Source organism: Suillus discolor, assembly GCF_016758755.1.
Source record: "Suillus discolor strain FC423 chromosome Unknown F5147scaffold_71, whole genome shotgun sequence".
NCBI classification, from domain to species: Eukaryota; Fungi; Basidiomycota; class Agaricomycetes; order Boletales; family Suillaceae; genus Suillus; species Suillus discolor.
The window spans coordinates 64,778-91,343 of NW_024541318.1; the positions used below are offsets into that span (position 1 = coordinate 64,778).

Consider the following 26,566-nt stretch of genomic DNA (forward strand, 5'->3'; position numbering starts at 1 on the left):
CACCTATACTCTAGTGTGTATTCGCCAGGAATAAGATCATAACAGTGCGCCAGCTAGTTCAACCTTTTCACGGTGAGATGCACTCTACTTTCTACTACATCAATGATCATACATCTCGTTCTCGGTACCCCGGGCCAATCAATGATACTTGCTCCGAATCCCTGAAAAGTTCTTCTAAGAATCTTGATTTTTAGATTCATGTTCTCAGAGTAGAACGGAGTCCGATGCTCGCGCCATGGTCCACAAAAAGAAGACAGATGGACGACCCAGCCGCAGTTCTCTCCTAGTATTCTGTTGTCCTCCTACAGATGCCGGCCACATTTACGCACTTACTACAAGAAGTCTGCTGTAACTTCTGTCTTTTTCTCCATCCGACAATGCCGTAGAGGATAGTGCTTAACCAAATATATTCCTCCATCAATTTACCCGGCTGGGTCCGAGTCGATCGTCCATTGTTCAGCGTAGCACCTTATAGTATCACCGTGTTCGGACATCAGGCTGTCGAAAACTTTCAGTGCTTCTTGATTTCCTTGAGCGCAATTTTCGAATCTTGCATGATCTTGGTAACGATGGAAAATAAAAATGTATGATTATTTTGCCGTTGTTGAGTCAGAGGGCGTAATAGATGTCATTGTAGCAAGCCAATTAGAGTTGTTGCCTCCTCCACCGCAGTTGTGTTCGGCTCCTCTTAGTCGCAGTGGCCAATACACCCACGGGAGCGAAAATGCGACCTATCTGATCTATGTACATGCTGATTTGCGACCAAGCACAAGAATGTACCGTATCCAGTGCCCAACCCAATCGCCGAAACATGGTCTATATGTGAGATGTCGAAGACAGCGAGTTGTAAAATAAGGTGAGAACGTCTTCACAAGTGAAATTATACCACTCTCACTGGACAAAAACAGAACTTGCCGCCTCAGGCTCCCAAACGAGATCCTATGTGCAGCACAGCAGAGGACTCGGGAACGCTAGCACGGGAAATACAGCGTATGTGGGGGATGATCGTGGATTGATGGCAGTAGAATGCATGATCAAGATTCGGAGGAGTTAGAGTCGCCTGTGAGTATGGGAATTCGGGGCGGTCGATGGGTTCGCATGAGGCCTTGAGGTTGCTACAGATAGGCTTTGGAGCCACGGTCTTGGGCCGACGTCGATGTTCATAACTTCTCCTCGCCACATACTTTGGCACTTGCAGTACCCTAAAAATCAAGGAGACAAGACCCCGCCGATCAGAGAACGTCATCTTTGTAACACAGATAAATCCACACAAGTACCCAGATGAACAACTCGAGATCATGACAATATAGGTGCTCGACTTCGCATCCTATGTGATGAGATGATCAAGCGCTCGCTGCAGTTGGCAGACTAGAATCGCATAAGATGCCCATCAGGGTGTCCAATCCTTTAATCTGTAATACAGTGTGTTTTCAAGGATCACATTATCTCGACGACTGACCGCTGTATTTAGTAAGAGATCATGGTGACCTGCAGCGTGATCCTTTAACAGCGAATCATATGGACGCGATGAGCTACAAACATGAAGTGGATCGGCTCTGCACATACGTTGAAAAGGTCTTCACCATGCAGCGCCTTAATGGGTCGAAACTCACGGAATATGAGGATGTAGAGCAGGCGACTACCCTTGGTGTGTTTCTAGAATCCAGGGCATTTGGTGGTCTCTCAGTGTTTCGCGATCTTGAAAACCTTTTTTGATATGTCCGGCTTGCGAGCGCGTCTCTGCTGCTCGATGTAGGGGATTCATGAACCACGATGGACACGTATTTATTAAGGTCTTCGCAAACATGCCACGGGCAGAAACCTCGGGGTTGAAGGAGATGACTTGCTGAAACGTGAATCATTGAGTGAGGGGCGGCCCAGGACGCTGTGAACCAAAATCTTTGTTTGATCAAGGCACAACTTACGGGATTCCACGACTTGCAAGTGAGTTCAGCAAGCGTGTCTATTTGCTGTCCTTCCCGACTATCCCGACCTGTAAGGATAAAGTGCATATTAACTGTATTTGCTCTGTCCTAGTAGCGCACTGCACTCGTCATCTACTAAACATGACAGGGTCTTTTCGTTTCATTCTGCGCAATAACGAGTCACTATCATGCATGTATTCAATTGATTTACCTACTGGAGACGGGTCAAACACGGACAATCGACGCAAGTATCAGAGCCAGGAAACCGTAGGTAGTGTAATGGGTAAAGAAAATCACTATGAAGGTTCCGGTAGAAGTTTGCTGAGCTCAGCCCAACTCTCGGTATTCTTGAATGACTGTAGAAAAGCATCAATATCTGAATCTGATTCTTTGCAGTTCGTCGGCGTGTCTGCTGCCCATCGATTGAAGGTGTGCCTGTTGAGCATACCGAGACAATCCACAAGGAACGCCCATAGGGAAGAGTCTATGTAGGAGGGTACGGGAAGTTTCTTCATACGGCCCTGAAAATATAACTTGTCCCTGCCACATGTTGTAGCGCCTAAAGTCGCCCATTCATCCAAAGGGCGCAATCCCCGTGGTAGAAGATCTCCATTCTTGTAACGCAAGGAAATCCAGGCGATGCACCACATAAACGACTCCAGATCATGACGATATAGGTGTTTGACTTCACCTCGTTGACCCTCTTCGGTGAGAAGATCGAGTGCCAGAAACGGCACCGTGCCCGTGCGCTCATTGCCCCGAGGACCTGAGTCATCCGCCAACGAGGATAGATCGTAGTCGTTCAAAACGCCTATCTGCTTGCCATCTTTCCAATACCACATCAGATTTCCAGGGCTGACATCTCGATGGTGAACCCCTTCCTTCCACAGAGTAAGATGGCCTGCATGTGATGTCAACAAAGAGACATGTAAATTCAATGAAACACGTACATGAAATACACTGACGCCAGACGTCAAAAAGCTCCTTGCCATGAAGCTGAGTGATAGGAAGGAGCTTGCGGAATACAAGAATGTAGAGCACGCGACTGCCCGTAGTGGGTTCCGGAACACCGAGCGCTTCTCGGATGGCGGCCGCAGCGGGATTTGTGAACGTGTGGTGCCAAAGCAGCTCAGGAATGTGGTCTTGAACAGTTGCGTGCCTCTTGGCGATCTCCTCAACCTTTTTCAGGATCTCTGGCTCGCTAGTGCGACTCGCCTCTCCCCAAAAGATCTTGGCCACCATCCCATCCTCGAACTTGCCGTATTTCTTCGTGAGCGCTTCGCTGGTGACAGGGACCACATTGGTAGCCCGTCCTTGCAGTCCGTAGTGCGTCACTCTTTCGTCGTGGCTGGTGTGAAGCAGCAGATCCACCTCTCCGAGTTTTTCATCCTTGATTTTAAATTCGTGGCATAGTTTCCCCTCAACTTCAATTGGGAGGAAGTCTTTGTTTCGGCCCCAATCGTGAAGCTCGAAGCGTTGTAAAGTATGCAACAGCACCATAAATCGCGGAAGATCCTGCAGTAGGCAACGACAACTTGAGAAAAATCCGAGACTATGCAGGCAAGCAAGGTCAGATTCGACAACGCCGAACCCTAGTGATCAAAGGCATCATATTTTTCAGTCAATTAGATGTTTGTCGTGGCCTTCCATGGATGCCGTTGTACTGAGCAGCAGTGTATGTGAAAAAGTAGTGATTTGAGTTGTTTTTGACCAATTTTTGACTTTCTCCCCAGTAACTATAGCTAACAAAGACGAGTTTTTGGACAGAACGCTTCTAGGCCACATGTCGAATTTTTATTGTTTGTTAGTAGGAACAAATACTAAGAGCATGTTCGGATAGAAATATTTGCATGAAGTTTTGAAATATTGATCACGCAAATTCGTCGGCATTGTGCCGAAAGTTCGTCGGAGCTTTAATTAAATCAGCAGCTGTTATCAATTGATATTCAAAGGTATATCACATATCATATATCTCCTCGTCATGGATGCTCAAGAAGATCAATTCGAAATGGATCGTCAACGGCTCGCCTTGCTCGTTTCCAATCCTCAACCGGAGGTTCGGGATCGTCTTGTTAAATGTATAGGACTTGTTATCAGTATAGTAGTCGCTGCAACACATGGTACATTGCAGACCATATATCCCAAGGACCGACAACCATATCACACCTCGGCCCTCTCTGGGCAGGACTGGGTTATTGAATTACTAACTGGTCACCCAGAGCGCATCCGCTGTGAACTTGGCATGCATGCCTCTGCCTTTGTGGAGCTTATCACTCAGCTTCGCGCTATGGGCCACTCAGATTCCAAATTCATCTCCCTCGAGGAACAACTCGCTATCTTTCTGTATGCTTCGGTGACCGGCCTATCAGTCAGACATGTCAGGGAGAGATTCCAACACTCAAACGAAACAATATCTAAGTACATTTATTTTTATCTAGGATGCAGTGGATATCTGACTCTAGCGCATAGGTACTTTCGCAAGATCCTCGTTTCTTTCTCCTCCGAACCATTCTATTCAACATACGTCCAGTTTCCTGATGGGTCCGTCCCTCGCGAAGTCCGCAGAAACCCTAAGTGGTGGCCTTTTTTTAAAGGTGCCATTGGTGCAATAGATGGGAGCCATATTCAGGTGACCCCCAGGGCTACTGACCGTGCTGTGTATCGTAATCGGAAGGGGTTCCTATCTCAAAATTGCCTTTTTGCGTGTGATTTCGATCTCAAATTTACCTATGCGCTCACCGGCTGGGAAGGCTCTGCAACGGACGCTCGTGTTTATGAAGATGCGTGTCTGAACGACTTCAAAGTTCCCCCACGCAAGTATTTTCTTGCAGATGCGGGTTATCCACTCCGTCCCGGCTTACTTGTGCCATACCGAGGTGTGCGCTATCACCTAGCTGAATGGGGACGCGCAAACACCAGGTAGGTCCTTTTACTTGAATCAAGCTCAATTTGGAACTCATCTTCCCTACAGGCCTGCTAATAAAGAAGAACTATTTAATTTGCGACACGCATCAGCAAGAAACGTCATCGAGCGCATCTTTGGTGTTTTGAAGCGTCGTTTTCGGATCTTGCTGTTGCCGCCTGCATATGCCATGGAGTTGCAAGCGCGAATTCCCGCCGCATTGTGCGCCGTTCACAACTTCATCCGCGTGCATGATCCCACAAACATCCCCACCAACGAAGCCAACGATGAAGATAACGACGAAGACTAGCAGGGTGGATATTCTAGTGGAAATGCTAAAGAAGACAATATTATGGCTATCAAAGAAGATAACGAACTTGAGTTTCGTCAAGGATCTGCGATGCGTGATCGCATTGCATCTGCGATGTGGAATGACTATCAGCGCATCTTGTTAGAACGTACTTTCGAAGGGATAGATCTTGATGAGGGGGATGAGGACCTCGAGGACACTTTTGATGAGGATGAGGATCAGGACAGTTTTGCTTCGGAATAATTCACACTTCGAGTACCACTTTGTAGCCTCCAAAATCAGACAAACATTGATGCATTGCGACAGTTGTGAACATGTAGTATTGTACATACATTGAAACGAAAGCAAGTGGTAAAGAACAAGGTACATGATATATTTTCAGCCCGCCATTGCATCTGTGATGAGCTTCTCAATAAACGGACGCCTGATTGCTTTGTCCGTGAGGGACACATAGAACTTCAGGAATCTCTCGTTGTTCTTCTCACCAAGGACCATTATCAAGACAGCACGCTGGTCAGCAGGCATGTCAGCATCCTCAGTTTGCAGTAGGTGTGCTGCGCGTGTCACCAAGTCCATGCTGTCCTCAGGCTTAGGCACAGGTGGAGGCGGAGGCGGAGGCGGAAGGGTACCATTATTCATGGAACTAACAATGAATTTTTCAAAGATATCTGTCAGACGGTTGACAGTGCCCTGCAGTCCCATCACGGCAGCAGCAGGCGTGATCTTGGCGGCCTGTGTTGCACTGCTCATCTTGGCCGCATTGGTCATCTTCTGAGAGACGTGCGAACGTGCTTTCTTTGAGGGGGGGGCGGACACCAAGGTGGTGGAGACCGGCTGAGCCGAATCATGGGTCGACGCGAACGAAGTGGTCTCAACAGAATCCACATTGGTGCCCTCATAAGGGCGCTTGGCACCAGCAGAGCTGGTAGCGGTAGAGAGACCACTGGTGTTAGAGCGAGGACCGGTGGTGAATGAAGGGCCGGTGACAGATGAATGATTGGCAGTGGTGGAAGGACTGGCAGAAGAGAGGGCTGGAGCCTGAGCAAGGCCAGGCTCATCCTCATCAGCGTCTGGTACTGGTGGAGGACCCATAACACCTGGGTGGAAGGCATGGCGCCCTCTAGCGCCACCCAAGGGAATTATTTCCTGCATTTTCTCAAAGTAAGGCCAGCCTGTGTTGCGGAATGAACGCATGTGAGAATTGGACTAAAAAATGTTAGCTTTTATTTGAAAAATAAAAGGGGCTGACGTACACTGAGCGCAACATACGAATCCCACACAGCGGACGCTGCAGGGCCATGGATCCCAGCTCCATTGGCACCGTCCCAGTGTGTACCGGTCTGGTTGCGGTATTTATCGATAGTGTGATGAATAGACTTGAGCTGAAATATTGAATCAGTAAAGTGAGTGAAGGACAGAGTTGGATGGACGCACTGATGCCCACTTGCTCTTCACCATCTTGACGGTCTTTGCTGGACCGATCCGCAATGGTTGAAGGTCGGGATCATCGTTGATGACTGTTAGTGCAGAAGTATACACCTGTGGCTTGAAGTTGCCGGAGGTATCACCACTTGCACGGTTATCGTACATATGATTAACAAGTGCGGTGATTTCTTCGTTTCTCCAGTGTGCAGGTGTGCGCCTTGTAGGGATTTCATGGGCCTCAGGTTGAGCCATGATAAGATTGGTATATTGAGTACAGATCGCAGTAATCGCGATGACACCAGCGATCAGTCTATTGCGCTGGTGGATATCAAAGGAGGAGGAGGAGCAAGAGATCTCCATCGATTAGTATGTACAGTAGGAGACAAGGAAGGTTTAAGCTCCGACGAACTTTCGGGACAATGCCGACGAATTTGTGTGATCAATATTTCAAAACTTCATGCAAATATTTCTATCCGAACATGCTCTAGGTCATCGTATTTCTGCCAACCACCCTTGACCTACTGCCGGCAATTGCCACTGGCAGAATGGCAGATGATTCTGCCAACAACACTAGCACCGTGGAATGGAGTCCGACGCTCGCTCCAGCCTGAGGTGACAGATGCCCTAGGCGCCTAGGCCCTAGGCTCGTAACCAGCCTGGCGTATATGGCTACCCCTTTTAGTAGATCCATATTGAATATATCCCTGAGTCTTGGGCGATATCAGACTCGGACGATCAACACATTTGACAAGTTTGAAAAGTACAGTCATTGGTGGTGTTTGTAACACATACATATCAGATCCCTCGTCCACTCCTAGTAATCCCTCACAGGAAACCCTCCTAGGCTCCAGAACCTACCTTCGCTCATATACTCCCCAGTCAATCTCGCAGCCAAAAGGAAGAGCGATCCGTCCAGAGCTTCTGCACCCTCCAGCTCCGTATCCTTGAAGTAACCCTTGGGCCGCGCCATAAAGGGATGAGAAATGCGCAAAGGCGCGCTGAATCTTTGGCAGATGTTCATTTGGGTGCGTTATCACAGACTGAATACGTTCATTTCCAGTATAGCTGCTGCGCTTTGCCCCCTCTTGAACAACACCATTGTTCGAAGGCCACTGAGTCGTTGCAGGAGCTATCGATGCAAGCGAAGAAGAGAAGGAGAAAGAGTTCTTTTACGGAAGATTCGTAGTCTCTTTTACTTTTCAAGTTGCCTTGTTGTTTAGCAGATAGGTTGGGACTGTGAGTCATTTTGTAGAGCACAGGCTATCCGCCGATGAGGTCTACCCAGAGATTAGGCCTGCGCATTGTATGTGATGTATCGACCCTCAAACAAAATGTAACTCAATTTACTTAAGTGAAGGGGTGTACCGTGTTATTGCTAGAGCCTAGCAGTGACATCGTCAGGATTCTGGCTACCTACTCTGCGACTGCATCTAGTAGCACAATGTATTAATCTGAAAGTAACTTCAGCGTGACAAGCAGATACATATTTGAAGACAGCTGATGAATTTCGTATGGATCTAAATACTAGTAAGTAGCTGATAGTAGAATGCCCCAATGTACATAAGAAAGAAAGAAAAAAAGGGAGAGAGAGGTTCGGTTTGGAGCGTTGTTTTGTCATATGCCTCGATAATTAGGGCTGCACACCGTACCGTATACGGTAGACAGCCGTATACATATGGTATAAATACGGTATACAGCTAACCCGTACACCGTACATGACATTGGTGGTGGACGAAGTGGACGGTACGGTACGGTGAATTATACGGACGTATACGGCGGTGTACGGTACATACGGAATGCAAATCAACTATGAACGACCCAAACGAAGCCTCGCCTTCACGAGCATCAATGTCCTGATAGTCTCAGGCTTGAGACTAGCGCGCCGCAGTGAAACCGTGTCACGACCACCAGAGAAAACTCGTTCAACAGCAACAGCAGATCCTACAAAGAAGAGAACTAAGTACAGACACCTGGGACATGGAGTAAGTACTCACCAGGTATTGAAAGGATATCACGCACAAGTCGAGAGAGGTTTGGAAATTGTGCTCGGCGACCTGCCCACCATTGAATGGGGTCCATCAGTAAATTCACACATTTCTTGGCAGACCTTTTTTCGAAAATTAAAACTTATTTTTAACTTATTGACACTTATTCACCTTTATTCACTTGGCTGTTTGTTTTCACAAGTCAAAAAAGGAAGTGTATGACACACAAGTGCCGAAAAGTAGCATAAGATCAAAAAAGTCAGTTCAAGTATTCGAAACAGAAATAAGTACAGCAAGTAAATAAGTAGTTCAACTTGGTATGTAACCTGTGGCAGGTAGTAACTCGTGACCCATGTATTCATGTACTAGACATATGGGTGTAGGTACAATGTATATCAGTAGTAGCAACACAATAACGAGATCGACAGACTCACGAACTGTGAACAGTGGGAAATGACTTGGATCAGCGTGGCTTGAGCTCGAAGGGGGATCGACAGACTCATGAACTGCGAACGGCAGGAAACGACTTGGATCAGCATGGGTCTTGCTCGAAGGGGGATCGACAGACTCACGAACTGTGAACAGCAGGAAACGACTTAGATCAGCATGGGTCTTGCTCAAATGAGGATCGACACACTCACTTCCTGCGAGCGGTGGCAACGACTTGGATCAGTGTGGCTCGAACTCGAACAAGGAGGGTGCTGGAGGGCGCCAGGTATGGGTGCTGGAGGGTGCAGTTGGGCATGGTTGGATTGGGAGGATGCGAGAGATGTGCCAGGGGGTGTGTGGAGGGCTGCAGTTAGCAAAAATTGAAAGAACAATTGATAGATGCACGTACAGTACCCAAACCCAAACTATACAAACCGATTCCTTCAATCTGCATGAAGCTAAAGTCAGTATGACAAAGATGGGCGCATGCAGTTTCAGGATTTGTCAAAAATGAGCGCTGTGAACCATCACGCGTCACGTGTCATATTTGAACCACGTCAGTTTTTCACACGAAGTTCACTCTCAACGTTAACGTTCAACCTTGTCTGACTCTCAATCTAACTTCCATGCATCATCTCACATACCTCCATACCTCAGTGTCTGAAACTTCACTCTCATGGTCTCGCACCCTTTCGCACACCTCCCAGTAAGTTTTTTTATTTGTTTTTTTTTCCATTTTACTAAAAATGTCTGTGTCTGAAACTTTGCCCGTCCTTTCGCATGGCCTCCAAGTAAGTTTTTATTTATTTGTTGTATTTTCTTTTACTAATAATGTCTGCTTGCCTCAGCATCTGAAACTTCGCCCGTCCTTTCATGTACCTCCAAGTAAGTTTTTTTTCATTTTTTTAAATTTCCCTTGACTAATAATGTCCGCTTGCCTCAGTGTCCAAACTTCGCCTGTCCTTTCGCATACCTCCAAGTAAGTTTTTTTCATTTGTTTTACTTCCTTTTATTAATAGCGTCTGCTTCATTGCAGTCTGCCGCTTGCCTCATGTGCCGTCTGCCTTGTATGCCGCCTTTCATTCCTCGCATCCCGCCTTTCACCCTCTTCAAAATTTGCTGCTGCTGGCTCCCCATTCTTTGAGTTCATTTCTGCATCTAGTCGCCACTGCCACAAGTAGTTGTATTGTTTCCCCACTAGTACTTAGTAGTCCTATCATGTAATTATCCTTGAATGCAATATTTTGTCATTTTTGTCGAAACAAGTGTGAAATAAGTAGCCCCAACTTGCACTACTTGCAATGTGGGCTATTTTACAAATAAGTGCCAAAAAAGCCAACAAAAAGTTTGAAAAAAGTCGAAGTCAAGAGGAGGCATCTACTTTTTCGACTTAAATTGCCTTGTGGCAAGTTGATGGCAAGTTGGTGTCACCGTTCTTATGAATGACTTTTCCGCTCCTTTTTTGGAATTACCCGGCAGCAAGTTGCAAAAAAGGAAGTTCAAGCAATGTGTGAATTTACTGATGTCGCAAAGGTCAAAGTCCTCTTGCGGAAGCTTCAGATACTCCTCGAATTTGTCCACTGACAGATTCGACCGCTTCTTATACCTCACTGTAAAGTTCACCTTTGATGGGGACATTCTGCCATCTGACACATCTGCATGGCGGCCTGTGCTGGTAGATGGTGTGCAGTCCTGTGCAACGGATGTAGCGATATAGTCAGCTTGTCGTTGTCGTTGGTGGTGCAGGGCATGGCGGTTTGCGACGGTGTGCAGCCCTATTGATAATCCCTTTGATAGCCTTGGATGCAGCAGTGTACTGATCTAAAAGCAAGCTTCAACACGTCGAGAAAAGATGCTGCAGAGCAACCAACCATATTCATGGGGGTGGTGATGCGGATCTAAGTAGTACGTTGGATCCTTATGATCGCTCCTTGGACCCGTACCAAGTGGCACCCCGACTAGGACCCAGAAAACAACCACATCAAATGCGCTCAATGGCGCCAAGGCAGCCCAATGGCGCCCTGCGCACACCCGGAACCTCAAGCTCAACCCTAATTATCATCAGTCACTCAACGGCTCGAATGCCACCCTCACTGCTCAACACCAACCATGTTGTCAAACGACTCAACCATACCGCCACAGCAACTCAAACAGGAAGAGGCAACCGCAAAACCACTGCAAGCAAGCCTCTACTCTTATCCAGCAAGACAATAGAGGAACACACACTAGGTCTTGGAACAAAGACTGACGTCAACAATTTAGTCACAGTGAGGAAAACACTCACATTGCATGGCCTCAACTTACCCACGGCCGGCAACACACTGTCTTCTTAGATAGATGATCTATAGATAAACACCTACAAAATCAAAAATCTCCATGGTCAGCGATTCAGACAAATACCAATGACTGATAATGTGGTTGTTCGTGGGTGGCTGTTTACACTTCCCCAAGCTATGTTCAGACAAAAAGTACTTCTTGTGAGGTCAGTAGCAATACCAGTCAATCCAACAGTATGGACGCAATAGAAAATAAAATAAACAGAATGTAGTCAGCCCAACGGTATGGTGATGACAAAAAGAAAATGATTCACTCCAACGGTATGGCAGTGTTTAGAGAACAGAGAAAAGTCAGCCCAACAGTATGGTACTGATAAAAAAAAGAAATAGATTGATAAGGGAAACCCTTCCTTCAGTAACAATGCTTCTTGTAATAAATTTACTACAGAAAGTTGTGCGAAATTATAGCAATCACCCCCTCAGCACAAACAGGTAGAATCAAAGGTCAGGACTAATCAGTGATCAGTAGAACTCTTAGTTCACTATTGAACCTGCTGCCAAGGAACTCACGATGAGTATTAAACAGAATCAGGAATGGACGTCCTTGGATTTCAGTACCAAGTCCCCTATTCAACAACTAAAGTCTAGCAGACAAAGAAAACCCTGGCTCAGTATCACTACTCAGATGAGTGAGGTCAAGCGTCACTATCAACTTCTGAAGTCTTCCCACTAAGCCGGTGCTTAGATGGACATAAAGACAACACAAAGATCTTGAAACAAATTCAGACAATAACACTGAGACGTGAATGAACTGAACAGAAAAAGAGACAAATGAAAAGAAAGAAACAAAGAAAGAAACAAAAAAAGAAAGAGAGAAAGAAGAAAGAAAAGAAAAGAAAGAGACTAGAGGTTCACCAGTAGAAAATCAAAGAAAAAGTTTGCTCACTGTTGAGCACAGTGAGCTCAAGATATTTCACAGTTGTTGACGATGAGCTAAAGGTATTGCTGGATGTTGCTTACAATGACCTCTCAGTTAGTTGCTTAACAGCTCTTGTCACTGTTGTTGATACTGATCACACTTCACACTCAAATTTATTTTGTGGGGCTTAAAAGTTCCCTATATGCATCTTTTTATTGGCAAAAAGTGGGGTCTTATATAGATAAATTATGGTGGCTGTGTTACTATTTCCCACGTTCTAAGGGGAATAGGCTTAGTCAGATTGTACCAATACTATTTACTGTAGTCATGTGCTTTATAATTTGTGTCATCAAGCTTTAGTCATCTCAAAAGGTTGCTTTGTCATGATTTGGTTTAGGGTCATAGGTCACCTGACTGTTAGAGTCATATAACTTAGTATCATGTGACAAATATTAAGTAACAGACTGATTATGTTATTTGTTGGTGTCTTGTTATGATGTTACTTTATTGACCGTAGAAATGACGCGAGCTGTGTATTTAGAGTGTTAAGAAAGTTCCCACAAGGCAACTTATGCAAGAACTATTTTACACTGTTACTTGACATGTGTGGGATTCAGTCTGAGTCATTGTTATTGCTGACTAAGCAGAATTTACCGCAAAATTAAATATACAAGAATATTCAGCCTATTGTTACGCACTCAAATAGATCTGTTAGGCGGAGCCCTAAGAGGGGCGTCATCCGCTAACGTTCGTGACGTAACCGGAAGGATCCGGTATAGCAAGTGATACTGGCGACGGCGAGTCGGCAGTGATCACAGTACGCGCGTGTCACGTGACTTCAGAGACGGATGTCTTAGAAGTCACTCAAGGTAAGGACTGTCTTGTCCGAACGATGAGGTCGATCGAGGTAGACTTAGTCGCGATGAGCAACTAAGAAAAGATACTAGAGACTGAAGCCAAAGGGGCGTTCAGAGGGAAGTATGTTCCAGGGAAGATTGAGTAGATTCAAGTTAGAGAATCTAGTACAGGGTGACCGACTACTTATACTAAGTGGAGAGGGTTAAGGGCAGGGCTACCGCACAGTAGGTAAGGGTAAAGGGGAAACGAGAATGGGATAGGTGCGTCTGGCAACATAGCCGGATTAGTGATGGGTGGTCGAATGTGGAATGAGACCGAGAAACATTGGAACGAACCAACAGTAAGAATACAACATGCGGGAATCCGCAGTCAGAAGGAACAGAAAGAGGAAAGCCACATTGGTGGCACGAGTCAGACCGAGTCATAGGTGCGGGACCACATTGGTGGTCGAATCAGGGGAGGAACGTGCGTGCACGTGCATAGAGGCGGGCGATGCGAGGGACGGGAATGGTCCCGAGGATCCGGTCAACGGAAAGTCGGTAAAGGAGGACGAGCCAGTAGATGGTGAGGGCGAGGATGAAGGGAAAATGATAGGGGGGCCACGTGACCGATGTTACTTGTAACACCTATCTGAGTCTGTCTGAGAAATGAAAATACTATCTGAACTGCAGTCTGAACCATAAAGTAAAGGAAGATTGTTCATAATGATTTCTAGGGTATCGGGCTCGTGGGAGAGCATTAGTCATCCATGCACCGAACCGGTTTGGTGCAGGTCAGCGCGGGAAAGCTGCGCCTCATGTAGGAATAGCTGTAGGAAGCATACAGAGTGATGCTACAAGTTCGTGCTGTATACTCCTTGGTGAAAACTGCAATATTGCACAAGGAGAGGCATGAGTCTCTACATCGCCCCCAGAAGAGGACGAAGAGATGAGATAGAACCAAGGGAAACACAAACACCAATGTAATAACGCTGCAAAGCCTTAAGAAGGCTCCGCTGTCCTCGCATCAGCCGTGACCATTGTAAAGAGTTGATATAACAATACAGAAGAGTACATACCACGAAGTAGCAAGTAGCAAGTAGTGTCCACCATAGGGCCCTGCCCTGCAGGACAATAAACAAGGATATATATAAAAAAAAAATTTTTGGATCCTTCTTCAGGTTTTGATACTGAGCCATCCCCCAAACTTTCTCACATATCTTTCCTGAATGTATTGTTAGCTTTGAATATCGGAATTAGGCAAGCTTTTACTGTCAGACAATAAAGATATAAACATGGCAGTCATGCGGTTGATCTCGACAGGATATTGACTACTGAGCATTTCAGCCAGCATATCACCATTCTCTATGATTTTATCACGTAAGGATGCTGAGGGTTTTAAGAACATGTTTTGCAATGGGTTATCTTGAAACACTCACTGTCACGGGCAATCTTTTTAAAAACATCACAGAGAGCCTGATCATCCACACTTGGGGCTTTAAGACACCACAGAAGAGGTTTTATGATCTTAGCGTGAATCATTTTCTGACGTGCGTCATCTGTATCTTGATCAGTGTGAATTGTCAACGGAAATATGCAAACTAACCGTAATCAGCGATGATGAGCAGGTACTTGATAGCACTATTCTGAACAGAGTTCAGCTGAGTGCCAGTGGTTCCAATCATCTTGTGCAAAATCCCAATAACATTTCTAGGGTACTTAGAATCATCATTCGCTGGATTTTTGACTCCTCTGGCTATCATTTTCTTCAGGACGTAGTTTGCCGCTTTCTTGAGTAGCTGTTGGTGTGTATCCTTGCCGCCGAAATTCGAAGAACCGTCAGCGAGTCTACGTGGGTTTAACATAACACCTCGCAAGTAGTCTGCACAACTCATAAGAAACCCATAGGGCACAAAAATATCAAAGTTCCAAACCATTTTTGAATATCTCCTCAAGGATATCAATGCCCTCCCGACCGATCGTTCCGTCAAAGATGCGTTTCTCGATCATCCGCAGCAAATACAGGCCTACTTTACTGCGCCGTATCTGAGTCTGTGTCTCAGCGTCGTCTGGATGTAGTCCAGTGACTCCAGTCAAAATTGTCAACAAAATGCCTCGCAACACTCACCATATTTCATGAAATCCACAAGCGCATCGGCAGCAAATAATGCGTGATCTGGTTTCGCCAAATTATCAACTATGCTGTCCAAGCCTCCTTTATTAATGATTTTTTTGTGGAGTTCCACTGAGACAAATATTAGTTTTCCTGGAACAAACATTTTACAGTCTGTACCGTATTTTGATAGTTCCTTGAGCTCCTCAGTCGCCTCCTTGCTCTTTTCCACTGCGTTGTCTCTCGAAAACGCAACTAGTTTGCTGATATGTGGACCCTGCGCGAGCTTATCGTGTATGTCCTCTGCGTAATAGAATGAGTTATTCGGTAAGCAGGATCTTCTTGAGCGCTTTCAGATACGAACCGAATTCAGCAAGTTTCATCAAGCCATGCAGTCCACCGCTCAAACCTTGCTTATCGAACTCAAGCAGGTCAATCAGTGTGACAAGAACACCACTTTATATAGCCACCTGACGGAATTCGTCTATGTTGGGAAGGGCATCAGCATTAATCACAGGAATGGGAAGAGTACTTGAACCATTTTGGCAAAGAACGCATAATGCAGCTACCGCAGCCGGAGTGACAAAGAAATCACGGCGCTTTATCAATTTCTTGAGCCTGCTGACAAATCTTTTCGGCGTGGTTTCAGATTTGAGGACGCCCATCAGGATGTTTGAGGTCCCTCAACACAATATCAGAACATTTTAATATCTGTGAATCTATGTGGGGACTGACCTTCGCTGGTCGTAGCTGATAAGATCTTTAGCGCAGCAACGACAACGGTTGCAGCTGAAATACCATAAGTAAGAAGAATGGATTGACAGGCGAAGACTCACATTTGTTATTCAACATATCAAAAATTTCTTTGGCAAAAGTGGGTCGTCGGAAAAGGATGAAAAGTGTTTTATCTTTATTTTGATTGCATATGAGGGGGCAGGTTTGAGACTATTTAGACGAACAATGCAACTAACCAAAGTGTTGGGCAAGGTGTGACAGTGCCTTCGTCGCAATTGATTGATTTTCACCGGCCATCTGACAGAGCTCAACAATTCGATCAATTAGATCCTCGTTAAGGAGCTTTTCTCTTAGTGTTGGGATTTCGCAAAGAGCCGGAAGAGCTGCACAGGCTCTGGCTTGATTCGCTAGTTCATCATCTTCGAGCATGGCGAGAATGTTAAGATCGTCTAGTATGCCTTTCTGGATATCATCCTTCTTCTCAGCTATGTGTTTCTGAGAGTTCGTCAAGGCAGCGTTAAAGAGACAACACATACTGAGTCCACAGTACGCGACAACTGCGCTGAGGTGCACTCTAGAATCACGTTCTTCTGAGTTTTCAACAATGGTCTCCTTAGAACATCCCTGGGGGGAGGTCCCTTCATCGTCTTCTTCTGCGTATTGAATATTTGCAGAACTTCTGTCGTGTATACCAAGTATGGCTTCCAGCGTGTCAAGTGGCGTGGGATCCACCTTCCGCACCGCTTCAACTCCGAGTTCTGCAATCCATAGGATCAGGTCAGTATGTCAAAATTGTCTGACATCTCACTAAATGAACACATGAAGGCCAAGCGATCAACGTAATCAAGCATGTGTTTCTTGTGGATTGTACCAACAAGAGCTTCAGCAGTCAAGTGTTTGAAAGGAACTTCCCAGAGATGAGCTTGTGCTGGTGTGTCTTGTGGTGGCTGCGGTTGCTCCCGCTCGTCATTGCCAACATGAAAGTAAATCGGTTCAGGCCATTGCCAGAGATTTCTCCAGAATCTTGCTTTTGATCTGTAATTGTGACGAAATAGAACTGACGCATGAATCATTTGACCAGGTAAGATGATGCGACCTTTTGCAAGATGCGGTCTACAAGTCCTCAATGTGTGAGTGGATGGAGCAACGTTGCCACTCACAAGTGCGTATGCTGGTTGGAATTATTGTAGTGAAGACGTCTGGTAGGTAATATCTCGAGTGCCCACCACAGCAACGTTAACGAGTTGGTAATCTTGGATTGCTTCAAGTCTTCAGATTTGAAAGCTACCTTGGGAGGATTGAATGAAAGCCCCGCCTCAAAAGCTTCTTCGTGCATCCATAGTAAAGGCATATCTAGAAAAGTAAGCGAAGTGTTTGTCTTATCCCTTTTTACACCACCACTGGAACAAGTTGTTAGACGATAGCCTTCTGGTGCAGAGGATACATACATATCCGAATGACTACCAGCAAACCAAACCTCCTTGACATGATGTTCATCCTCGGGAATTTGCACTGATTTGGATTTAGATCGATCACTTATGCCCCCGTAGACATACTTGGGTAGGAATTTCACCCTGCGCTCGTCTAGTGCAAGTGCCTGGCAGAAGTAGCAAATGTGACCACATGTATCGGTGGACGGTAAAATATTCTCCTTCCGGATACCAACAGACAAAACAGTGTCCCTATGTGGTGTGTCAATTATGCTGGTATGCTCATACTCAGGGAAAACATTCACCATACACCGACAAAATGTGTTACTACGCGTTGTCTCGAGAATGTCGATTTGAATCCTGCCGCAAGCTTCTGGTCCTCATCTTTTCCACTGTTGATGGCAGAGTAAAGCTCGAAGGCACTGCTGGTGTCAGCTGTTTAGCCAAGAACGATCATCAAATATACTTACTAGGGGATCTGTTCTGTGTTGCCAGGTAATATGAGCCCTACCTATCAGAAGAGTAATGAATAAGAAAGATCATAGACCATAGATCAAAGTTGATGAATACTTCGTGGATCATGCCTGCTAATGCACGAACTTGGTATGCACCTCTCGAAAATCCTGGCCTCGCATTTTAGTGCAGTGGACTATATAAAATGAACAAGGAACTTACCAAACAGGAAGATTTTATCGCCATCAGAGTACTGGTCTGAGAGCCATCTGTAGGCGTCCATGATGGTTTGGCTGATATTACTTTACTGCCATTACCACAAGCTGTGAAAGGTCAAATGTACGATACTTACAATGCGAAGGCTAGATCAAAGACGCTGACGACCTGCTTCATCCAATGTGTATGGCCCTTAGCATACGTTCCTACACCACTGTTGTAGTACATTAATTGATTGTCATTCTTCATCATTTCATTATATAGTTCGATGATGTTGGTATTCTGAGTCCGGATATTGATCGTCAAGAAATCAGAAGGTATGCGAGTCTGATGACCTACTTGAGCACAATACTTGTTTGATGTCCCATCTACAAACTTGAATCATCGGCATCTGGAACTGTAGTTAAAGTGCGTACCAATGCAAACAACCAGATTTTTCCCTGGTCCTTTGTCGACTTTGTCCCTGGGACATTTACACGATGTGTCAAGAGCCACAGATGAATCGGCAGGCATTTTAGCGACTCCCCAATTTAGAGCTGTGATAGTTGGGTCTGTCACAACAGTTGGAATGTGTAAGATGTTTAATGGGTTCCCTTGCATCAACAAGGTTTTATACTGAACAGAGCATGCGCACGAAGGTGCAATCATAACCCGTGCATGAACTGCATGCGGCGCCTGTGGAGACAGTACACCCTGGCCTCCTGAGGATGCATCACAATACATATATGAAACCTACGGTAGTACGGGCGGAAAAGCTGCTATTTTGCACACCACATTGCAACCCTTATCAAAGATTCAAGAAGCTGATGTATGGTAGGCATACACAACATCCTTGGCATCAGATGCAACACTGGCCGTCTTTTCATGAACAAAGAATACAAGGGCTCGGTCAGGAAGTGATGAACGGCAAATGCATTGGAAGATGATGAGGCTGCCGCATCATTTGCGAGGAAACCAAAAAAATCTGGGATAGACTCAGTCTCAATGAAGTTGTTGAAAGCAAAATTGCAGGTTACGTACAAGCCTTTCATGAAATCATATTAGCATCCCCAAACTCTTGTAGGGTAGAAGCGACCTTGCGGCTTACATGACTTGCGAAGCTCTCGAAGATCAACCAATCTTTGCCCTGAACCCGGGTGAACAACCTCGCATGCTGACTCGGAAGTGTAGGAAAATGATGGGGACATTTAACCGAGCCACGCCGCAAGACTGGCAATTCTTGATCTGCACAGACTGTTTGTCGAAGTTTCCCCCTTCATGCTGCCTGTGTGAGACCAGATATTACTTCGACAGGCATGCACCAGCATGTAGGAGAATGATCATAAATTGCAGACTGTTGGTAAGTGTGAGAACCTTTCATAAAGCGCTTGCCAGAATGTGTACAGATGGTTATCTAAGCCGGCCGAGGAACGAGGCCGGCAAAGATTTTAGTCTAAGCGGAAGTTAGCGAGGTGGCGCAGTGACTCTTGCTCCTGCCCACCTCGCAGCCTTGCCTTATTCCGAGTTTTAGCTACTTGTTTATACGTCTTTTGCATTTATTTCCTCAGTAATAATGCCCGCACAGAACCCTAATGAAGCCATAAGGCCAGACTTCACGACTCAAGAGCACGAAAATGCGCGTCAGAAGCTCATTGATGAAGGTTTCAACGCAGACCAAGCAGCTCGCTCACTCTCAGCCCTTTGGACCCTGACCAACAATGCTGACAAAGAACGTTGGGCTCTCGAACAACGGCGCCGGCACGAGGCTGAACAGAGAGAAGAGGAGGAGCAGGAAGAACGCAGGCAACTAATCAAAGACGAACAAGAGGCCGCCCACCTAGAAGATAGAAAGAAGAACAAAAACAAATATGCACCTCTAGTACGAGGGAAGGTACCTTCTGACCCAACAATCATCCCCGCACAGTACGCTCTAAGGAAAATGAAAGCGGGAGATTATTGCAAGTTGCACTACTTCACCAACAAGGGTCTAGAAGATGCCAAAGTTTCGAACCTCTTAGCAGAACCAGAGGCCTTAGTGATGCTACCAGCCACAGATGGGCTACACTCATGGGTCCCTGCTGCTGTGGTCAAGGATCCAAAATCTGCCCCCATCGTCAAAGACGAAAATCTCTCGTGGGAGAATTTCAACGAGGCAGCACCGTGCATGATCGCTTCAATGAAACTACACGACTGGCCCGACGATCGAGTCGACATGCATATTCAATTCTTGTGCGCACTCCAATCGCACCGCTGGCGTCATGCCCCAGATACACTCAAACAAAGAGCGCTGCTACTCTACCAATCGCAACAACATCGTCGCTGGCACATGACTATCGGTACGGCCCAGAGCTGGAGTCTAGAAGAGCTCAATCAAGATCTCATCCTCGAAGCTCGAGAAGAACTTTTCAATGAGAAGAGAGATAAAGATACAGTGTTAGCAATCCGTCAGTACCTTTTTCATTTGATTTCACTCAAAGGTTCAAATACTCAATCAACTTCTCGACTTCTTCGTCCCTTTTCCATAACAATTTTGCGAAATGTTTTATATTTTAAAAACTCTCACCCACTGTCGGCCAATCGCGCGCCGACATGGTAACCACCGACCTCTGTGTTGCATTGCGCTCACTCTGGTACCACCGACCTCTGTGTTGCATCGCGCTCATGCTGGTACCACCCACCGGGATTTCATCATGAAAATCCACGACCATCATGTGTCGTCCCTCACTGGGAACTTCTCACATCAACTACGTGATCGCCACGTACATACCTCGTATCACACGATCGGTAACTTGCTATCTGTAACATTGGAACTCCTCCTACAGAGCAAGCAGCAGCTACTTTCGTAGCCAGCAACCAGCACCTCTCACGGATGCCATCGCAGCAGGTCGCAACGTCACAGAAGCGACCATACCCCCCTGCGGAAGAAACCTCATATAGCAACAAGAAGGTACGACAGCCTCATCCTCTTGCTGCTGCAGGTACATTACCTTGTTGCGCAGTATGCTTGGGAAGGAACCCTCATCATACCATGGAATGCGCCGCCTCTCGCATGTGGGACAACCAATATGAGACATTTGCCGAGCACATCCGCAAAGGTCTTTGGACCAAAGACGGAAAACAAATCTGTATGGGCTGGCAACGCGAAGAAGGTTGCACCACCCCCAAACACGATGCACGTCACGTATGTTCAGGATGCAGAGCAGCCACCCACGGCACTCAAAGATGCCCTAGAGCTCAGAAAGCTGAGACCATTGACACCGTACAAAGTTGATGCTTGGAAACGAGAACTTCGAAGAGCCGGTTTACTTGACCGCTTCGCTAAGATACCAGAAGGACTTCTTTTAGGTTTCAAAATAGATTTTCCTTCTATCAGAACTGTACAAGCGCCTCCAAATAGAGATTCAATTTCCGAATACTCGATTGAGTTTGATGCCATCATTCAAAAAGAGTTGCGCAAAGGCAGGTACATAGGGCCTTTCCCAGCCTCAATCTTGGAAAGTCTTATAGGGCCTTACCAATCGTCACCACTGTCAATCATCCCAAAACTGGGCAAACCAGGAAAATTCAGAATCATCCAGAATTTTTCGTATCCGCATTCACCCAATGCTTCTTTCCCAAATCCGTCAGTGAATTCTGCCATCAAGACAAACAATTTCCCGACCACATGGGGAAAATTCTCCATCATTTACCAAATCATCGTGAACCTTCCTCCTGGCTCTGAAGCAGCGACAAGAGATGTCGCAGAAGCTTACCAAACAGTACCACTCCATCCATCGCAATGGCCTGCAGGTGACGTACGAATCTCAGACTCTATTTTCTGCGTAGACACTTGCATAGTGTTTGGGGCAGCTCCATCTGCAGGGGCTTACGGCCACATAGCAGATGCAGGAGCCGAGATTTTCCGATACAACAGAATCGGCCCTTTAGACAAATGGGTCGACGACTATATCTTTTTCAGGATCAAGCTCGAATTCTTAGACCAGTACAACAATTTCAGAAAGAATTGGAACCAATCCTTCGCACAGGAAGGTACGCACCAAATGGGAAGTCGTCTTTGGTTCGGCTGCATGTGCACAGAGACTGGAAAACTCGAGGAACTGAGTGAAGATTGCTCGAAACCGCTGCAAGATTTTTCAAAATGATCCACTAGATCTGACCATGACAAATGTTTCAATTGCAATCTGCAAGACATAGACACCTTGTCAGAGGAACTAGGTATCATTTGGGAACCTTTGAAAGACCAGCCTTTTCAAACGACTACGGTACATTTAGGTTTTGTATGGAACATTGAGAACAGATCAGTAGCTAGGGTATAGCACGGGTATGGGCCACACCACGGGTATGGGGGTCACGGGTATGGCGGGTACGGGTACGGTGTCGAGATGTGGTACCCGTGGTCATACCGTACCCGTTAGCACGGTATACGGGTATGTTTACGGGTGTCTCCGATAGAACCGAGAGTGGAAAGGACGGGACGGCCGAAGAACAGGCACAAGGGGAGATGCGCATCCAAAACGGGCACGGTGAGCGACCTGTCGACGTCGGCTCGCGCCCTCTAATGTTTCAGTCCATTTTATCTTATATCACAGTACCTGACGCACGCACCTTATAATCTAGGTATAGAATTTGTTAGTAGAGAGTTTTCAATGCGAATACTGAGATATTCGCACCTTTGTCTAGGTCCCGCCTGTCCGCTTCGATATACATCACTTTAACTCTACATTTCTCAATACTCCCTCCATTCATCCATTCACTCCATCATTATGGTCAATCAGACGGCCTCGATCGCCGAGTCTACGCGTTCAGAAACTTCAGATGTATCATCATTGAGTCCGCAGTCCATAGTGGCAGACAATGTTGCAAAACGTGTTAAGCTTATCGTTCCACAGGTCGAAGCAACCCTCTTTTTTTCACGCAACTCGGCCAGTGTCTATGCAGTCATACCTGCAATGGACAAACTCGATAGCCATATGAGCAATGTTGAGACGAAAGAGGGGTTCCAACCAGCCATCCAAGCTGCGATGAAACTTGCTCGCAAGAAAATGGATAGATACTGGAAAATGACTGATGACTCAAACACGTATCGCATCGCAACAGGTGAGCATAAGTTGTCAATTGTTTCAATATGAGGTGGTTTGTGCTGACCCATGTCTCGCTAGTTCTCCACCCTGGCCTGAAGCTCAAATATTTCCGACTACAAAAATGGGAAGATGAATGGATTGAGGCTGCCGAAAATCTCATTCGAGAAGAGTGCATAGATCGTTACAAAGACCAGGTCTTACCTTTGACTCCAGCTGCACATGTCTTGGCAGAAGACAAGGTGCGACAATGCGCTGATGACTTTGGTGACATATCTCTTGGCATAGCGGCATCTCTAGTAGATGAGCTTGACAACTATTTGCGGCAACCAGTGGAGAATACCAAAGTCCCGCTGCAATGGTGGGTCCATAATCAAAAGACATATCCAAATTTGCACCGGATGGCACTTGATTACCTTAGTATTCCTGGTAGGTTGTGCACCATTGCTCTCGCTAGCATCACAGCTTATGTATCACACACCATAGCTACCTCAACTGCAGTTGAACATGTATTTTCGCAAGGCCGGCACCTTCTGCACTTTACTCGAAACCGCTTGTCTCCAGCATCAACCCGTGCATTCCTCTGTCTTGGCTCATGGCTCCGCTGTGATCTGGTAGCGCCCGAGGACCTTACTAAGATCATGAAGTCTCTGAAGAAAAGAAAACGAGAGGACGAGAGCGTTGGATAAGGTTATTCTACGTAGTCTCACTATTTTTTGTTTGTGTACCCGCGGGTAAATGCAACACCGCGGGTAAGCTGCCATACCGCGGGTTAGTACGGGTAATACCGTACCCGTATCTGTACGGGTACGGTGTTGATCTTCCGACCCGCGGGTGTACCCATGCTATACCCTATCAGTAGCTTTAAACGTGACAAAAATTGACAGATATCTTGCGGCAATACACATATGGCGCAAGCGGCGAGCACACACGCTGCAAGATGTCCAGGAACTTTACGGAAAGTTATTACACGCATGTGAAGCAGTACCTCGAGGCAGAGCGTATTTAACGAGCCTCAAAGCAATGCTCTCACACTGCAGCGAGAAGCCGTTTCTCCCACATCGAGCAGGAGACAGAGTAGCAGACGACCTCGACTGGTGGTCCCTTTTGATCCAATCCGGAGGTGTCACGTGTCCCATCCTCCCCACAACGAAGCTAGAGAACCCACTAGCGTTCTCGGACGCGAGTTCAGGCATAGGAATAGGTCTAGTAGTCGGCGAACACTGGAGAGCGTAGAGACTGATACCCGGGTGGAAGACGCACAATGGCAAACGTGACATTGGATGGGCAGAAGCTGTGGCTTTCGAACTACTCATATACACTGTCGCCGCTATCCCTAACATTAGCAGCCACGTCCTCATCCAGGGAGACAACACAGGCGTCGTCGAGGGATGGTGGAGACAGAGGCACAGGAATCACGAAGTTAATGGAGTCTTCAGGAGAATCAGTGAATTCACTCACTCTCTACCTGGCCCTTTCGAGGTTGTCACTTCCTACGTCGCCAGTGCCTCTAACCCAGCAGACAAACCCTCCAGAGGAATCTACGGACCGCGAAGCCTTCTTCTTCCCCCAGTCAAGCTTCCAGCCGAGCTTGAAGGCTTCCTCATTGATGCCACCAAACCGCTCTCTCCCACCGAGCTTAGACTCTTACGGAACAGGAGCTACTACTCCGCTCCCGCTGCCAAGCTCATCAACAGAGAACTCCTCAAACAACAAGCGATCGTTAGAGCAGGTGCAGACAGAAAAGAGGAGGAAGACTTCATCAGCAAAGCACTCAGTGAGAGACAGTAGCACGGAAAACGCACGTTTCGGCACCCCCTTGCCCAGTACCTTGCACATTAGCGCTCCCTCTATCCCTCTACGCTATAAATCAAACTTAACCCCACAGCTATCCGCACTGCATCCACACTGCCTAGCAAGAGACAGATTAAGGTTATGGGTACCAGCGGGAATCAGCGCAAGACAAACAACAAACACAACAAACGATCCGACAAACCAGGAAATGTCAGATCAGCAGCTAGAATGCATCCTGGACATCATGGGGTCAGCATGGGCTCAATCAACAAAAGAAACGTACGGAGCAGGCTTACTTGTATTTCATGTGTTCTGTGACACAAATTGCATCAAGGAGGACAAGCGCTGTCCTATCAATCGCACCCTGCTACTCAATTTCTTATGCAGCTGCGCCGGGTCGTACTCAGGCTCCGCGCTAAACAATTATGCAGCGGGCCTCAGAGCGTGGCATCTCTTGCACGGAAGAGACTGGTTGATCCCGCCTAGAGAACTCAAAGCGGTCCTAGATGGTGCCGCTGCATCAGCACCAGCAGAGTCCAAAAAGGCCAAACGACACCCATACACACCAGATTCCCTGGCCGCTATCCGCAACCAACTGGACCTCACCACACCCTTAGATGCAGCGGTATTCGCGTGTCTGACCACGACATTTTACTCCATAGCGAGGCTTGGAGAGTTCACAGTCAGCGCCATCAGAGATTTTGATCCTGGAAAACACGTCACCAGAGCTAACGTGTCAGAAACCACCGACCGCAACGGACTTCCTGTCACCAAAATACACCTCCCTAGAACAAAATGCTCCCCAGTCGAAGGAGAAGATGCGTATTGGGCCGCGCAAGAAGGACCAACGAACCCCAAAGAGGCACTAGAGAATCATTTTCGCGTGAACCCAGCAACCAATGCTGAACAAACGCACCTGTTTGCATGGAAACACGCGAAAGGAATGCGTCCATTGTCAAAGAGACAACTCCTCAAAAGGACAGCAGCAGCTGCGGAAGCAGCAAAGCAACCAGATCTAAAAGGACATGGCCTCCGCATCGGGGGGACCCTGGAGTATCTGCTGCGCGGAGTGCCTTTCGACGTCGTAAAAGCTATGGGGAGGTGGTCCAGTGACACCTTCGCGAGTTATTTGCGAGAACATGCGACAGTACTCGCACCTTATATCCAAGCCTCTCCAGCACTCGAGCCATTCACACGCCATATCATGCCTCCCATCAGGCGATAAACTGAAGTGAGTCCATCTCCTAGAACACAAGGGCATCAAGCTTCGCTGCATGCGTCGCTGAACTCCTAAAATTCGGGAACACAGCTCACCTTGCGCCACAGGTACGGACACGTGTTTTGGACCGGAAAAGCCCTGCGGGCTTTCGCCCAAATACCCAACAAAAACATTTCTTCTATCATTAGCTTCTAGCAGTCCCTTTGTAAACACCACGCACCGTTGAAAACTGAGTCTGTTTACTTGTTTTCTAGCGTATCGCAGCCAATCGCATTCGAAACGCATAGATCGAGCGCCTGGAGTAATACATTAACACGCACGTGACGCTGACTTCTCGTACTCAGGGGTATAAGAAAATCAATTTTCGGCGAACGAGTCTATGTGGGAGCGTGCAGGAAGTTGCATATGACCCAAAAGTACTTCTTCTCGCCACATGCCACAGCGTCTAAAGTCGCTCATTCATCCAAGGGGCATAATCTGCGTAATAGTGCCAGAAGGACTCCATTCTAGTAAAGCACCGCATAAATAACTGGTGAGAAGAT

At 46.7% G+C, this 26,566-nt stretch overlaps 6 protein-coding genes across 6 annotated transcripts; 2 read left to right on the forward strand and 4 right to left on the reverse strand.

The window, feature by feature from the left end:
* Window positions 1-2,221: 2,221 nt before the first annotated feature.
* On the reverse strand, window positions 2,222-3,425 carry F5147DRAFT_584192 (uncharacterized protein; the record flags this gene model as incomplete). Its single annotated transcript, XM_041431780.1, has 2 exons — window positions 2,222-2,826; window positions 2,876-3,425. The coding sequence occupies 2 exons, from the start codon at window positions 3,423-3,425 to the stop codon at window positions 2,222-2,224; spliced, it is 1,155 nt and encodes a 384-aa protein (XP_041288078.1).
* A 2,868-nt stretch (window positions 3,426-6,293) lies between these two features.
* F5147DRAFT_656684 (uncharacterized protein) lies at window positions 6,294-7,532 on the reverse strand (the record flags this gene model as incomplete). Its single annotated transcript, XM_041434150.1, has 5 exons — window positions 6,294-6,309; window positions 6,407-6,519; window positions 6,572-6,872; window positions 7,081-7,237; window positions 7,421-7,532. 5 exons carry the CDS (start codon window positions 7,530-7,532, stop codon window positions 6,294-6,296), a joined length of 699 nt encoding a protein of 232 aa, XP_041288079.1.
* A 1,324-nt stretch (window positions 7,533-8,856) lies between these two features.
* On the reverse strand, window positions 8,857-9,292 carry F5147DRAFT_656685 (uncharacterized protein; the record flags this gene model as incomplete). The annotated part of the gene is made up of 3 exons (XM_041434151.1): window positions 8,857-8,912; window positions 8,982-9,142; window positions 9,189-9,292. 3 exons carry the CDS (start codon window positions 9,290-9,292, stop codon window positions 8,857-8,859), a joined length of 321 nt encoding a protein of 106 aa, XP_041288080.1.
* A 7,719-nt stretch (window positions 9,293-17,011) lies between these two features.
* F5147DRAFT_584212 (uncharacterized protein) lies at window positions 17,012-18,467 on the reverse strand (the record flags this gene model as incomplete). The annotated part of the gene is made up of 9 exons (XM_041431781.1): window positions 17,012-17,208; window positions 17,275-17,537; window positions 17,591-17,707; window positions 17,756-17,796; window positions 17,856-17,908; window positions 17,961-18,040; window positions 18,091-18,236; window positions 18,294-18,322; window positions 18,371-18,467. The coding sequence occupies 9 exons, from the start codon at window positions 18,465-18,467 to the stop codon at window positions 17,012-17,014; spliced, it is 1,023 nt and encodes a 340-aa protein (XP_041288081.1).
* Window positions 18,468-19,433: 966 nt separating this feature from the next.
* F5147DRAFT_716935 (uncharacterized protein) lies at window positions 19,434-21,332 on the forward strand. The gene is made up of 3 exons (XM_041438629.1): window positions 19,434-20,376; window positions 20,406-20,408; window positions 20,758-21,332. The coding sequence occupies exons 1-3, from the start codon at window positions 19,507-19,509 to the stop codon at window positions 21,202-21,204; spliced, it is 1,320 nt and encodes a 439-aa protein (XP_041288082.1). The 5' UTR covers window positions 19,434-19,506; the 3' UTR covers window positions 21,205-21,332.
* A 3,288-nt stretch (window positions 21,333-24,620) lies between these two features.
* On the forward strand, window positions 24,621-26,030 carry F5147DRAFT_584140 (uncharacterized protein; the record flags this gene model as incomplete). Its single annotated transcript, XM_041431777.1, has 1 exon — window positions 24,621-26,030. The coding sequence occupies one exon, from the start codon at window positions 24,621-24,623 to the stop codon at window positions 26,028-26,030; it is 1,410 nt and encodes a 469-aa protein (XP_041288083.1).
* Between the last annotated feature and the right edge of the window lie 536 nt (window positions 26,031-26,566).

Bases quoted from the DNA above. Each gene is read 5' to 3' on its own strand.
- F5147DRAFT_716935 (XM_041438629.1), top strand. From the start codon at position 19,507: ATGCCCGCACAGAACCCTAATGAAGCCATAAGGCCAGACTTCACGACT.